The sequence below is a fragment of the Gallus gallus genome, chromosome 12 (genome assembly GCF_016699485.2).
Source record: "Gallus gallus isolate bGalGal1 chromosome 12, bGalGal1.mat.broiler.GRCg7b, whole genome shotgun sequence".
Lineage (NCBI taxonomy): Eukaryota > Metazoa > Chordata > Aves > Galliformes > Phasianidae > Gallus > Gallus gallus.
In genome coordinates this window covers 1,565,270-1,580,795 of record NC_052543.1, presented here as the reverse complement: position 1 = coordinate 1,580,795, position 15,526 = coordinate 1,565,270, and the positions used below count along the sequence as shown (strand labels likewise).

Below are 15,526 nucleotides of genomic sequence, written 5' to 3'. Positions count from 1 at the left end.
CAAATAACGCTACCAGGTCCACCACTATACCATGTCCCTCAGTGCTACACCCACGTGTCTCTGAAATACCTCCAGGGCTGGGGACTCACCCTAGATATCCCATCCCAGTGCCTGACCACCCGCTCAGTGCAGAAATTCTTCCTGATATCTCGTCTAAACCTGCCCGGGTGCAACTCAAGGCTGTTTCCTCTCACCCTATCACTTGCCCAGCACAAAGGAGCAGGGGCCTTGCTGTTCCCCACCTTTCCTTCCTACCCTCACAGCTTACCTCTCCTGCACCTGTATGTTAGTCCCTCCCCGGCTGCACAGCAGGTATTGCATTTGCATACATCAGTGCTCCCCTTCATAAGCTACTCTCCATTCACTCTGCATTTGGCTTTGATCTGTCCTGGCGGTGGTGCTATAGAATGGGCTATATGCTGTATTTATCCCCCATTGTCACCACTTAATAACTTAGTATAATGTTATCTCAGCTGTTAAATTTTTTTCGCTAAGTTCTGTTTTGTTCTTAACAAGTAAAAATAACAGAGAATGGTGAAAGGAGGAAGAGGTTGACAGAAGTCTTCTCCAATCGCTGAGCATAAGGTTGGATATCAGGAAAAATTTATTCTCAGAAAGAGTGGTGAGGTATTGGAATGGGCTGCCCAGGGAGGTGGTGGAGTGTCCGTCCCTGGAGGCGTTGAGCGACATGGGTAGCGGGGACGGGGTGATGGTTGGACTAGATGATATTAGTGATCTTTTCCAAACTTAATTATCCTATGGTTCTATAATAACAACAGAGAGGTCTGCAGCCTTCATCTGGGATGCTTTTGGTTCTGTGCCCACCAGGGGGGACAGCTTTGAAATAACATTTCTCTTTAAAACATCCGTCACCAGGACTGTGCCCCTGTGGCTCTGACTGTGCCCCTGACTTCTGCCAACCCCCGTGGAAAGGTCATTGGGGTGGGCATCTGTGGTGCCAAGCCATCCACGCAGCCAGCGTTGTGGGTAGGAGAGTGCAGGTGTGGGGGCTGAGTTTTGGGGCACTGCACCACATAAGGATTCGGGGACATGTTTGAGCCTGACATGGAGCAGCAGCAAGGAGAGGAGCCTGGCATCATCTCTGTGTCTCTCTGGGTTAGGCACACAGCATCCCCCTGGGTGTGGGCAGCTCCCCAGCATTTGTCAGCGTCTCTGAGCTCATGGTCCCAGCCCTACAGCTGAGCCCTGAGTGTGATGTGCACAGAGGTGCGAGGCAGCAAGGGGCCCTCCAGGTCGGCGAGGGGGAAGGCATGCACCTAAATGAGTTTTTCCCTGTAACACATGTCCTGACCTTTTTTAAAAAATGAAATCTATTTTATTAATTTTTTTTTTCTTTTTATCACATTCGGCCGTGCAACATTTAAGATACGACTGTGGAAAAGGTCAAGAAATGTGTAGTTGTTGAAATCTTGTTCCAGCTGATGGCTTTTCCCTTCGGGGAGCTCTCCCGCTCCTTCTCCTCCCCCAGCCTGGTCTTTAAACAGCAAGTGTCAGGCCGTCCTGCTCCCTGCGTGTAGCAGCGAGGTGGATGGAGGGATGGAGGGATGGAGGGATGGAGGGATGGAGGGAAGGCCCCCGCAATCCCAGCAGTGGTGCTGCAGGACGAGGTCAGGGGCACATTTCAGGCACAGTGAATAAAGACCCCGGAGAGGGGTAGGTGGCTGCACACTGGGCCCCTTTCCCTGGCTCAAGCTGCTCTTTGTGAAGCGGGAATGGCAGGCTGGTGAAGGAGAGGGAGGAGGAGCCGCTCTGGTTACGCCAGCAGGGTGTCCCGCTCCCATATCCCACAGCCTGGCTCCATCCCTCGGGGTGCTGAGGAGGACGAAGGCACAGCTGTCATACAGGTGGCTGCTAAGTTTGCAGGACACGCCATTCCCTTCTCCATGCTGTCTCAGTTCATTTTTCACCCACCTCCTGTTCTTTCCTCTGGATGTGGATTTTCCTGGCATGATGGGAATGCCACCATCACCAGCAGTCAGACTCCAGAAGCTTTTGCTGACGTTTCCCTGGTGTAAATTCCTAATAATGGACTTGAAACGCGGCACGCGGCGCTGCGAATTTTTGTGATTTCACTTTGTTTGCAAACTGCCTAATTGGCCGCTCGGCACAAACAGAAAACTCTCGCAATTATTTTGAAAATGCCTCAAAATCCTCCTCAGCACGGTCTAACCAGATGCGGGATGTCAGCAGGCTGACGGCAGCTACAGGCGGTGTGGTGCGCTGGCTGTCCTTCCACACGCGCCAAGCCAAGCCAAATGCTTCCACTTGTGTGCAGTACAGCCTGGGTCTGGCTGTCGGAGTCCACCCAAAAAGCCACCGGCTTCATCTCAAACGCAGCCCGGCTGATCCACAGCACGTGCCTTAAGATAACCCACTGCAGACATGGCTCCATTGCTTTCTAGCCCCAGGGATGAGAGATATTCAGGTTGAAGAGGAGGAGAGGTGGGCTCTGGCCGCCCGTTTCCCTCCCGTGCCATGTGGCTGAAAGAGTTATTGGCAAACAGGTTAGCGCTCTGATAGGAAAATGCTGCGGCGCTTTGTGAAGCCGCTCCATGATCAATACCCGGCCGTGGCTAAGCCGGCTGCCGACTGGATTTCAGATGCCAGCTGCTGGGGTAATAAGAGCCCTGGGATCAACTGTCTCGGAGATTATTACAGGATGAGATGCTTCGCTGCTTTACAGTGTTTGCTAAAGATTTATATTCCCTATGTGCATATAAAGGGGTCGTCTTCTTTCATCGCTGCCCAACAACCCTGGGCATGTGCAGATGCTGCATTTTGCCCCACCGTTGCATTGCTGCGTTGCAGTGACGGGGTGAAATGCAGTGTCTGCACGTGCCCTGAATGCTCTGTAGTGAAGCAAAGCTGGGAAAGCTTCCCAGGGCTCCCTTGGTTGGAGGACAGGAGCACCGCGCTGAATGCAGAAGTGGTGGGGGCACGGTGGGGGCCGTGCAGTGCCTTCCACTCCCTGCACGCAGCGGGGCTGAAGATGGAATGATTGATCCACAGCACTTGTAAAATAATGGTTTAATCGTTATTAAGGATTAGAAATAATCCTTGAGCTGTATCGATCCCAATCACATTACTCATGATGAACTCGTTGCGCACAGATGGGGATGCCCTGCAGCCCATCCCTGTCACCACGCTCTGCCCTCCCTGGGGCATGTGCCACCCTGCTGCCACCTCCCCCATCCCTGTAATGCACTGATTATCCAAAGAAGAAAAGAACATCTGGGTTTTTTTTTTTTCTTAAAAACAAAGTTTTGTCCAGATTGACTTTGACAAATTGACATTTTCCAGAGGAAAAATACATTCCATTGAAGTGCCTGTAGTGGGTGCAGCAGTCACCGAGTGCACCATTTGCAACACTCCAGGCACTTCTCGCAAGGCAATGAATAGTTAAAGATGTCCATAAATCTTCCCTGGGCATGCAATAAACAAACACGCTCTTATCAAGTATAGAGAAATGCATATTTCATCACTGCTGCCTTAAATACGACTCGGAATAAATGCTTGCCCTTAATCAGCCATCTCAGTGCATAAGCAGAGCACGGAGAGGCTGGGGGAGGGTGCAGGATTTGGGCCACAGTTCTTCTAACACCAACCCCCCCAGGCAAAACTGCCCCCAAAACAAGCAGACATTTGACTTTTATGTTTGCTATCTCTGATCTTCTCCCAGCGACCCGGGCAGGACGGGTTTCACTGCAGCACCCCACGGGTTGCTGAACTCCCAACAGATGCCGGCTGTGAAAAGCAGGCACTTAGGCTTGGAAATCGAAATTTCAAGAAATAGAAAAAGGTTAAAGGAGAAAGTTTTGACCAGTGCGGGCTGAGATAGTGCTGTGATGGAATACTCGTCCCTGTGCAGCCGATAAGAACAAGCCATGCTGTCCCCGTGGGAAGATGTACGATGGCACTGCACACTCGGTGCTCCCGGAGCTTTGATGTGCGTGGTGCCCAGCCGAGGCGCTCAGCTGCGGGCACACTGTGCCTGGTGTGAGCTGGGAGCACAACAGGCTAACAGTGTGGGACCCTCGTGCTCCCACCGCGCTTTCATCAGGGGAGTGGGTGCCTGGGGACATCGGCAGTGACACATCTCAGCTGGCTGCGTCCTCAGGATGCTGAGCTCTCCAGGGAGCCTTCCTGGGATGAGACAGCCTTGCCAGTCTCATGGCTAATTAACACCGTGCATTTAGCATGGTTAGAGGCTGCCTCTGCCTGGGAGCCTCTCGCTGCAGGGAGAGCAGCTGTGGGCTCCTGGCTGCAGTGCTGCTGTATGCAGAGGGCTGCTAGGAACACAGAGAGGGGAAGGAGGCTGTGGGCACCGGGAGGAGCCCCATGGAGCTGCTCTCAGCTCTGCCTGCAGCTGGGGCTAGCCATGGCGTGGGCACCACCCAGCTCTACACTCACTCTCCCCTCTTGCTGTCTTTGCAGAGGCTGGCCAACGCAGCAGAGAAGTTCCAGAAGGCCCACCACTGGCAGGACAACATCCGGGTAAGACTTCAGCTCACCCTGGCCACGTGCCCTGCGGTCACACGCTGTAACATGCCTGTCCCCACCTTGCTCCCCATCCTTCAGCTCCTCCTTCCTTATCCTTGGTTCCTCATGAATTTTAAAGCTACCGCCATCCCCATCCACAGGGTACGTGGACAAATCCATTCTGAGCTTGTCTGCAGCTGGGTGGGAGTGGGAAGAAGGGGAAGGCTGAACCAAGTGAGGGTTTGGATTCTTGCTGAGAGGTTTCTCAGGGTTTCAGGATTGGTTTTTCAGGGCAGGCACTGGGCAAGGGCAGCAGCTCACGTGCCCGAGGCACCTGACAGCAGTGCCAGGCTGCTGCCGGGGAAGGAGCGAATCTCAGCTAGGAGAGAGAAGATGTTGTTTTAATGATTGCATTTGACTTTGTAATTATGGCAGTGATAACGCTCAGCGGGAATCTGAAGTGTTCTGCCTGGAAATGCTCTCAAATTCTAACAATAATACAAAAGGAAGGAAGGATTGTTTTCCTTCCAGTGCAAATGGAGCCTGCAGTAAAAAAATCCAAGTCCACCAGCCACTTCCTCAGGACCGGACCAGATCCTGCCCTGCCACCAGGAGCCCACTGTAGTGGTTGAGGGGACAGCCTGGGGACAGCCCCACCTCTGTGAGTGTCCCTCTGAGTGCAAACATCATTGGCCCCAGGCTGGCAGCCCCAGGGCTCCACGTGCAGCTGGTGCTGTCCCACAGCCGTGGCCTCTCCTTTTCCTTTCTGTCCCCATTCCTGAAGCAATGGCTTGGCTCAGGGTGAGCTTTGGTCCTAGGGGATGTCACCTCTGGGCTGCCTGACCCTGTGACACATCCTTCTGTGTGACAAGCCCCCCACATGGACCCAGTAGCATTTACCTTAGAAGGAACCCTCCTCCAGCGCTGGCCAGCTGGTCCCTGTGCGCCGCTGTCCTGACTCTGCACCTGCCCATGTCCACCTGCATGGAGGGGTTGGCCACCTTACAGCTCTTGGCTGCTAAATAGGGTGGTCAGTGGGCTCCTCTGGACATGCAAATGGAAACAAAGGTGGAAGGAGAAGCTGTGGGGGGGAGAATAGAAACTGAAGCAAATCCTGCTCCTATCGCCCCTCCTGCCATGGTTGATGGTCACCAAGCACAGGTAAACATGGAAAGAAGGTGAAGGAGGAGCAGATGACAAGGCAAGGTGCTGAGTCCTGCTTACCAGATGATGGGTGCTCCCAGCCTGTCCCTGCCCCACCAGCAGCTGTGCCTGGCTGACACCTGTGTGTGCTGAGCTTCCAGGGGTACAGAGGGATGTGAACCCTGCAGGAAAACCCTCCCTGCACCTCTCCCTGCAGCAGCTCTATGTGTTCAGCTCACGTTTCCTCCCTTTGCTGTGCCGCAGTCAAAATCACTTTCTCCCTTTCTGGAGCCTTCATGGGCTGGGGGTCAGTCCTGGTGGTAACCAATGTGCCAGGAGCAGCTGCAGCACTGGGAACTCTTGGCTCATTTTGCCATTCGTGGCACAAACCTTTCAGAAACCCACTTTTCATCGAAAAAATATTTTAACAGCACTGTTTGCTACCGCTTCATCAAGGTAATTAGAAGCGAGTCACCTGGAAACAATGCGCAGCCATGCGTCACCACGCAGCTTTATCAGGGCAGCGCAGAGCCGGGTGGGATGCTGCTGGGATGCTGCTGGGATGCTGGGGCCGTGCTGCCAAGTGCAGCTGCCACCTCATGCCTGTGCTGCCCATGGGGACCTGCTGGTCCCACCACCGGAGCAGCACCACCAGGGTGAGGTGCCAAGGACCACAGTAGGGCCTGCAGCATCACCGTGCTCCTCCCTCCCGCCAGCTGCTGGTCATCCTGGCTGCAGCTCTCCCTTCTCTCTCCGCGTGTCATTTTGTAACCTCGAGCTGGAGTTTATGACAGATTGCACGGAGCGTGGTTATTTTTGTGTTTCCATCTGAATGCGCGACGGCAGATGCTGAGTGTTTGCAATGCATTAGTGCTAATGGCAGGACCATTAAACATTAGAGTCGCTCACTGCAGATGGGTTGCTATGGAGGTTCAGGGGAAAATGAAACAGGAGCAGGAGCGAGGAGGGCTGTGAGGCCGCTCCCAGCGATCACACAGCACTGATCTCTGCTTGGAAAGTTTCTTCTCCCTCACCAGTGCTGGGGCTTTTGGTTCCCATGCCACACGCTGGTGGCCCTTTCTTTCCTGGGTGGCACTGGAAGTGTCTCCGCTCTGCACCGTGCACCACCCCGCCCTGCCCTGTCCTCCATTCCGTGTCATCACACACTTCATCCATTCCAGGGCCATGTCCTGCAGAGGCTGCCCTCCCCAGGATGCACAGAGCATCCTGGGCAGAACACGTGGAGGCTGTTTGGGTCCAAGTAGCAGAACAGCCACCCCTGCTCCTGTTGACCTGCCAGCCCTCCCTAGGAGATGTTTCTGGTCCGAAGATGCATGGCCAGGGCCCCGTGGGGTCTGTGTGGGACATGCCTGCTGCACTGTCAGAGCTAGGGCCTCTGTCCCACACAGGGAGGCATGGAGCAGTGTCCCAGGTGCTGTCCCCATGCTCCAGGTGTCCACATCCCTGTCCCCAGTAGCACCATGTTGCTGCACACCAGCTGCCATCCCCTGCTTGCCACATAGCTCAGACAAGAGCCAGATGCAAAGCACGACGGTAAGAACACCGGTACAGCACCCAGCAACTGGCTTTCCCTGCTCCTCCATCCTCATCTCCCTGTTATTCCACCATGCAATCCCAGTGTATGCCTGCACCATGGGGTCCCCAGCTGGAGTGCAGGGCAGGTGATGCACAGCAGTGCAGGCACCACAGCCAGCTCTGCAGGATGGTGACGAAGTGCAGCCTGCACAACACACATCAAGGCATGGTGTTGATGGGTTCAATGTGCTGGGCAGCAGTGCTCTTTGTCCCTTTAAGGGACACTGAGGTGCTGCGGAGACCCATTCCCACATTTATGTACGCTTGGCAGGATTATATAAATTGCCTTTAAAAGTTGACTTCTTTATAAGCCATTTTCTGCTTCATAAAATGTTTATTACTGTTGTTTTTCTCCCAGTTCCTCTTCCTCACTGCATTTTTCCCTGCTACGTGAGGAAGTCCCCCTCTTCCATATGTTTCGGGTGCAAAGTGCTTCCCTCTGGGTCCCATCCCAAAGGTGGGAAATAATCATCTTTTGGCAATAACCCCTTCCTGAGCTCTGCGCATGTCAGCACCACACTCACCTTTCTGTTCTGTTCCTGCCTCTGAGCACATGCATTATGGGATGGCTCCCACAGCCAGCCACATCGCCCGCTGCAACAGCCATATTTCCCAGAAAGATTCCTGTGCTGTGCCACAGTGTGCCGTGCCGTGGCACAGAGGTGGCACGGGGAGCTCGGGCTGCCCTCCATCGATAACTCCCACCTGCAAACAAGGAAGCAAATAACAAAGCCCAGATCATTTCAAGCTCCATTAGAAATGAAACTCGGGAGAAAACGGGAGCACCGTTCGCCAAATGGGGAAGGACAGAATGAATCACTCACTGGGGAATGGCAGAAAAGCCCAGCATGGCAGCGTGCACTTGCAGCCCAGAAGGCCAACTATATCCTGGGCTGTGTTAAAAAAGGGGTGGCCAGCAGGGAGGGGGAGGTGATTGTCCTCCTCTACTCATTTGCAGTACTGCGTCCAGGCCTGGGGCCCCCAGTACGGGAAGGATGTGGAGCTCTTCGAGCAGGTCCAGAGGAGGGTCACTAAGATGCTCAGAGGGCTGGAGCACCTCTCCTATGAAGAGAAGTTGAGGGAACTGGGATTGTTTGGCTTGGAGAAGAGAAGGCTCCTCATTGTGGCCTTCCAGTACTTGAAGAGGGCATATAAACAGGAGGGGGAACGGCTGTTCATGAGGGTGGATAGTTATAGGACAAGGGGGATTGGCCTTAAACTGAGACAGGGGAGGTTTAGGTTGGATATCAGGAGGAAGTTTTTCACGCAGAGGGTGGTGACGCAGTGGAACAGGTTGCCCAAGGAGGCTGTGGATGCCCCATCCCTGGAGGCATTCAAGGCCAGGCTGGATGTGGCTCTGGGCAGCCTGGGCTGGTGGTTGGTGACTCTGCACATAGCAGGGGGTTGAAACTCAATGATGACTGTGGTCCTTTTCAACCCAGTCCATTCTATGATTCTATGGCAGTGGGAAGGTGGTGATGGGAGCACAGTGACAGGGCTGCAGCAATGGGAGTAGGGCAGTGGGAGCGCAGCACTGGGGTTGTGGCTGGCTGTCCCCAGCCCTGCTCTGCAGCCATGCAGGACCACACCAGCCTCTGCGGTCAAAGCATCTCCAGAAGGGCAAGCGCAAGTTCCTTATCCCTGTTTCATTTTTCTCCTCCTTTAATTACAGATCCTACTTATCGGTGGAGAACAGAAAGATCGCTGCCGTAACCTTGCACTTGCCCTTGTAGAAGGCTTACCTAAAAAGTTAGAAAATAAAATCAAATACTCTAATTTGCAGTCGTCTTGCCATTTCAAACCCAGTTTTCATTACAGCACAGAAAGTGCATTGAAGCTGTGTTTATAACCCCCTTTTAGATAACAAATCACATTTTCTTTTGGCTGGCGAGTGTGTAGAATTGATATTTTTTTTTTCAGTTTAATGGGTTTGTGTGTTCAGGAATGATCTCCATCAACTGAGAGTCTTTATTGTGTTTGATATAATGTCAGCTTTCATTACGCTCTGAGAATTACTGTGTTAAAGCACCAACCTTGCTGTAGAGCCATTCTGGACGAAAGTAGAACAAGAAAATCATTCACAAAAACCGCGGGGCCGTGCTGTTTGCTCTTAGGAGAAGCAGATGTGCCTCTGGGGCCAGCGGGGATGGATAGGGCGAGGGGTGCCGTGGGCGTCCCTGCTGTCCCCCTGCCGCAGGGCTGGGTGCCATCAGCAGGGAGCATCCGCTCAGCTGGGCGAAGGAGGTGCTGACAGATCGCTTAAATATTCCCCCAGCTCTGTCAGAGAGGTGGAGGGAGGAAATTGCTTTTCAAAAAAAGAAAAGATGCCGAGGCAGATGATGATGGCTGTCCCCACCTGTCCTTGGCGGGGCTGCTGCGTGCACAGAGCGATGCTCGTGGCGCGTTGTGCTTCATCCTGTGGGCTGTAATGGGAGGGATTCATCCCGACACACAGCTGTGGGTCATCCTGCATCCCCACACGCTGCGCCTGGGCCTTCCCAGAGGCTGGGGGCCCCCAGGAGTGTGCTTACCACTGCTGGCAGCACCAACGTGCCTGGCTTGCTGCATGCTGAGGTGCCAATGGGATGCCAGCCCTATTCCATGGTTCCATCCTCCCCCGTGTTCTGACCCGACTGGGCTGCAGCACTGCCGGCAGAGCTCTGACCTTTCTGATGTCATTTTCAGTTGCTGGAATTGTTCATAGAATCATAGAATGGCCTGGGTTGAAAAGGACCACAATGACCATCTAGTTTCAACCCCCTGCTATGTGCAGGGTCACCAATCACCAGACCAGGCTGCCCAGAGCCACATCCAGCCTGGCCTTGAATGCTTCCAGGGATGGGGCATCTACAAACTCCTTAGGCAACCTGTTCCAGTGTGTGTCAAAAGCAAAGATGTATTTCAGTGCCCTCAAAGACTGGGGAAGGCCCAGGGGGGACGCAGGGGGCTGGGGTCCCCAGAGAGCGTGGGGCAGCCCCATCCAGGAAGGGACCCCAGAATGGAAGGGTGTGGTGCTGCTGGCTTCACCAGTTTTTGCAGATTGCTCTGTGATTGGGCTTAACCACCAGGGTAATTTCTGTGTGCCAGAGGACTAAAATAACCCTGTGTTTCTCTGGTAATGCTGCTCATGGCACTGTCACGCAGCTGCTGCACTTAAGTACTTAGTTCTACGGCAAGGAGCAGCATCCAGTGCCCTCCAGCTCAAACCAGTGCTCCACCAGTTTCATCCAGTGCCCACCAGTTCGCAGCAGTGCTCCAGCAGCTCAAACCAGTACCCACCAGTTCACAGCAGCAAGTGCTTCTGCGCAGGTTCACTTCCAAGAGCCAAGGGCAATGCTGAGAGGGCTCTTGCTCCCAGACCTCTCAACATCTCCACCCACTTGTTTTCTCTATTGGCATTTATTCAGAAGGACCGCAGAAATACCAGCACTATTTACACAGCCCCTGTGCTTGATTGGGTCGGAGGAGGAGGAAGCGAGGATCGGGTGAAGAGAACAAGTGTGGCTTTAAGAGCAAATGCAAAGGAGAAGAAACTGTAGTACTCCCTGCTCCCTTTTTGAGAACCCTGTGTGGAGCCATGATGATGTCCCACGTGTCCTCTGCACAGACATCACCCATGGCATGGAGTGTGGACAGAGTGATGCCAGCTGCTGGCGTTCTCACGTCCCTGTTCCTGTGCACCAGAGGGGGACGGAGCTTTTTGGAGGAGCCGATGGAAGATAAAATGAATAACAAAGCCCCTTCTGGCTGGCTGTTGTTAGTCACACTCGCTTCTGATTAAAGCTCATTAAACATAAAATTAGCTCGTTTGTGTTATGGGTCTCTGGGGGCTCCTCTCACTGCAAGGTGCAGATGGCCGTGGGCCAGGGGCACGGTGCCGGCATGGGGCAGGGCCATGGGGGGGGCATCCAAGGCCAATACATTATTTTTCCCTTCCCTTGTTGTGAATGAACCCCTCAGCATCTCACAACAAATCACCAATAATCAATAAGTATGCTCCCTTAGTGACTAGGCTTTTTAATAACAAAAATCGGAAGGTGCTGCGTTGAGCTTTTCACTCCCCTCTGTCAGCATTTCCTCATCGCCAGAGCTGGGGGGGGCTACAGAGAGGACGTGGGACCCCCCCATGGGCCATCTCCATGCTGTGGGGCGGTGAGCAGTGACAGCCATGTGGGGTGTGCCACCACTGCGCCCACATCGCCACGTGCACGAGAGAGCCCCGCGCGCCCTTTAATTCCCCCCTGTGCTGGGAGATGAGATGCTGTTCTGACAGTGTGATGGCTGTCTGCATCACCTGCCTCTCTCTGAGTGCTGTCAGCTGCCTCGCGCCCTAGTGTGCAGGGAGAGGGATCTGAGCAGACCTTTCTGCTTAAATAGCTTCTAAACACCCCAAATTAAGGACGCAAAGTGAGGATGCTGCTCACTGTTCCACCTGTGCAGGCAGGGACAGCCACCTTGCTGCCTGGCTGTGCCACAGCTCCCACACTACAACTGCAGCATCCTGGGCATGGGGACACAGTGCAACCCAGTGTCACCCACTGGGTGATTGGCAGCAGAGTGGGCTGTGCGTGGTGATGGTCTGTATCCCAGTGTCACAGTATGGGGGGGGGTACAGGGCAGTGGGGGCAGTGATGGGGACTCCCCGATACCTCCACCCATGCCTGGCCCTAATGCAGTTCTGCTCTCTCTGCAGGAGGAGGACATCGAGTACTACGACTCCAAGGCAGACACGGAATTCGTGAGTGCTGTGAGTACTGTGAGTGCCATCCCTTTTTGTACCATGGCTGCACACGCATCGCTGTGACCCGTCCCCAGCCCCGGCCACACCACCGTGGCATCCACCCCTTGTCCTGCTGGGCAGGTCCCTGTGCTGCTGCTGAAGTTTCTAAAATTAAAGCCGGCATCTGAAATTCAAATGAAGAGCAAATCTTTAATTAGCTACTGAAGCTAATTCTTTGCCCTCTCCCTGCGCAGCCATCCTGTGATTTCTGGCAATCAGGGCTTCAAATCCGCACCGACAGCCCCCAGGGGACTGCCATCACCCCACGTCACGCCGAGCTGGTGGCACGCAGGGAGCTTTGTGCCACAGCCCGGGGCAGGGCCGTGCTGTCCCTGCATGTGGGGACAGGCATGGCACGGGATGCTGCCCACCCTGCCGGCAGCACTCCTGCCCTTCTGCCATCGCTGCCACCCAGCATGACCCTGGCAAATTTAATTCTGGCAAAAATAACGGAGAGAAAAGAAGGTGATGTTGAAATAAAGAAGGGGGGAGATGATAGCAGTGGGTCTGAACTACGCTAAATAGCGGTCTTTCTGTCCTTTCTTTTATTTCGCTTCCATTTTTATATTTAAATTGAGCAGAATCTCACTGAAATGAAGTTGGTTCTGATAGACAATGCCTATTCAGTGTAACCGGGACTTATTCACCAGCCTCATACCGGGTTTAAGGAGGGAGAGAAAGAAATGAGCTTCCTTTTCATTCTGCTTGCACTCAGCTCTGCTATCTCCCTAAGCAGATTTTGGATTTCAGAGTGGGCTTTAGCAGCTGGGCCGCCTGCACGTGTTCCTGGGGGACCACAGGGCTCTCCGCGTGCCTGCAGGAGCAGTGCTCCTCGCTCCCTGCCAGCAAGGGACGGGGAGTTCATCCTAAGAGTCGCACTCAGGGCAGCACCTGCTCTTGGCTGGGTGTTGTGGGCAGGGCACAGAAGTGGTTTCCAGCTGTGTGTGCCAGGGGATGGTGCTCAGTTCAGGGCTGGGGCCAGGATGTGCGGGGCCGTGTCGCTCTCCCAGGCAGTGAAGTGGAGTTTAGCTGTGGCTGCAGAGATCGTAGAATCACACATTTGTTTGAGTTGGAAGGGACCATTGAAGGCCATTTGGTTGCACTCCCCTGCATTGAACAGGGACACCTACAGCTCCATCAGGTGCTTGGAACCCCATCCAGCCTGACCTTGGGTGTCTCCAGGGATGAGGCACCACCACCTCTCCGGGCAGGTGTCCCCATAGCATGGCAGTGCCAGTCCTTGGGGATGTCCTTGTCCCCATCCCTGCAGGACTGGTCCCAACAGTGCCTCTGAGAGCAAAGCCGGGTGCCACAACAGCCCCACTGTGAGGTGGCAGGGCTGGAGGTGATCATTGCTAGGGACACCCAAGCGGCCCAGAGCCATTCCCATGCTGAGAGATGGAGGTTTGCACCAGCTGAACTTATCCGTGAGCCAGATTCTGTGCTTCCAGCTTCACAAAAGGCACCGAAAAGCAATTAGGAGTCAGATTGTTTCCTCTTGTCATCCTCCAAACAGAATGCTTTCATTTCTACGTCGCAATCCGGTCTGCTGGTGTGAGCAGATGCAGGGCTGCGAAGGCAGAGGAAATAGGGCAGGGGGAGAACTGCTTGCCCTAAATTGTTCCGCTCCCACCACGGCCCCAAGCGCCTCTCCTGGAGCCGTGGGGACACGTGGCCATGTCCTGTCCCACGGCACAGGACGTGTCACCGCTCTGCCACCAGCACTTGCCACCCAGCGCCTCGTGAGGGAGGGGGAGCAGCCCTGAAATGTCAGCAGCAGATGAAAGGGGTTGGAAAATTTAATCTCCCAACTTCCCCGACTCATGTGGCATTTGGATTGCCTCCCGATAAGCTATCAGCCTGAGAAGTTTCTTTCTTTTGCCTTTTTTCTTTTTCTTTTTCTTTTTTTTTTTTCTTCCCCCTTCTTCTCTTCTCTGGCTGGTAATTCAAAAAATAAATGGTCTAGAAAGATCTCCAAACAGTACCTTTGGCAAAGATTAAAAAAAAAAAAAACAGAGCAGGGGGGCGAGGGGAGGCGGCTGGAGAGGCTGATTGTTATTTATAGCCGTGCTGCTCAGAGCACCAGCGTGGCTGCAGAGCTGCCGCGTTCCAGGAAAGGCTCAGGGCTGGGAGAGGGAGAAGGGCGTTCCGCTGGGCTGGGCTCTCCTTACGAGCGCAGTGAGCGCACGGGGGGATGGGGGCACCTGGGGGCACCCGGGGGCACAGAGCCCGCCGGGGGGCTGCGATGTCACCGAGTGTTTGTCACTGGGCTGACATGTCCCCAGCCATCCTTAGCGGCTCGTTCCCATGGAGATGCGCCGAGCGGAGCTCCACGGGGCAGCTCACCAAAGAAAGCCACGGGGATGTGGTTGACCTCCCAGCCGGCTGGTGAGAGCTCCCTGCTGCTGGAGCCATACATGTGGGTAATGCTGTTGCATTGCCAAGAACAGTCAAACGAGGTATCCAGATCTGTAGCATCTCTTTAGGCTGCATCGGATGTACAGTAACATTTCTGAGATACAGTTCATCTGAGATGGAGTTCTTTTGAAATGCAGAGGTGAGAAATGCTGCGCGATCTGGCCGGGAGCACACAGAGGTGTGCTTGGTGAAAGTGATATAAGCCCCGAATCATTCCCTCCCGTGCTCCAGCAGCAGCTCCAGCACCGATTCCATGCGGTGTTTCTGCCCCTGGCCCTACTCACGGTCCCTCTGTGTCCCAGCTGGCCATGATGGCTCCGAGTGGCTGCACTGGGAGGCAGTGACCCCACACCAGAGGGCTCCCAGCTGGGCCTGGAGCTGTGTGGGTAAGGGCTGACAGCAGCTGGGTGGCATCAGCTCACCGTGGGGCTGCTCGCTGTATGGGTGACGGTGATGCACAGGCTCTCCATGGACCTGCACTGTTGTGTTTGTCTCTGAAATTGGTACATGTACGGAGGGGAGCAGCCCACAGTGCCCAACCTTTGGGGTGGGTGATAGAGCAGAATGCACAGCATAATCTGGATTTCCACCCCGGCTTCATCATGCCGGGGAGGCAGAGCTATCCATGCCTGCAGCCGGGCTCCTGCAGCAGTAATTGGGTTCAGCATCTTTCGGGAGGCCCTGTGGCCGGCGCAGCACTGCAGCACACTCACACCGCCGACACATCTCTTGGAATTAAAACCGAACCCTTTGCAGCAATCCTGTTACTCTCCCGAGCTGCGGAGAATGGCTTCGCCACTCTCACAATGTCAGGGCAATGTCACCGCCACGTCTCCTCCCTCCCTACACAGGCCCAGCCCTCCTACCATCCCACGGGTGCAAGCAGCTGGGCTGGGCACAGGGCACGTCCCCTGCCCAGGGCTCAGGGCTGGGTGCCGGCACCGGAGGGGAAGCACGATCCAGCACCAGCAGTGAGGGATTTGCCATCTCTCCACCATAATTAAATATTGTTTGCATTGCTTATTGACAGAGCGCTGAGCTGCGCTCGGTTTTAATTTGTTCTTTGATAGTTGCCTCTTGCTGCTAATT

The 15,526-nt window shown here is 54.4% G+C and overlaps 1 protein-coding gene across 4 annotated transcripts in view; it reads left to right on the top strand.

Annotated features, from left to right (window-relative positions):
• Nucleotides 1-15,526, top strand: part of CACNA2D2 (calcium voltage-gated channel auxiliary subunit alpha2delta 2) — a 128,941-nt gene that overhangs the window by 94,294 nt on the left and 19,121 nt on the right. For 2 of the 4 annotated variants that reach the window (XM_040646449.2, XM_015292786.4), the window contains exons 4-5: nucleotides 4,456-4,515; nucleotides 11,933-11,986. In XM_040646449.2, the coding sequence (XP_040502383.1) occupies nucleotides 4,456-4,515; nucleotides 11,933-11,986 (114 nt within the window). Of the gene's footprint in view, nucleotides 1-4,455; nucleotides 4,516-11,932; nucleotides 11,996-15,526 lie in introns of all 4 variants that reach the window. The other 2 variants (XM_015292787.4, XM_015292785.4) reach the window with 1 other exon arrangement.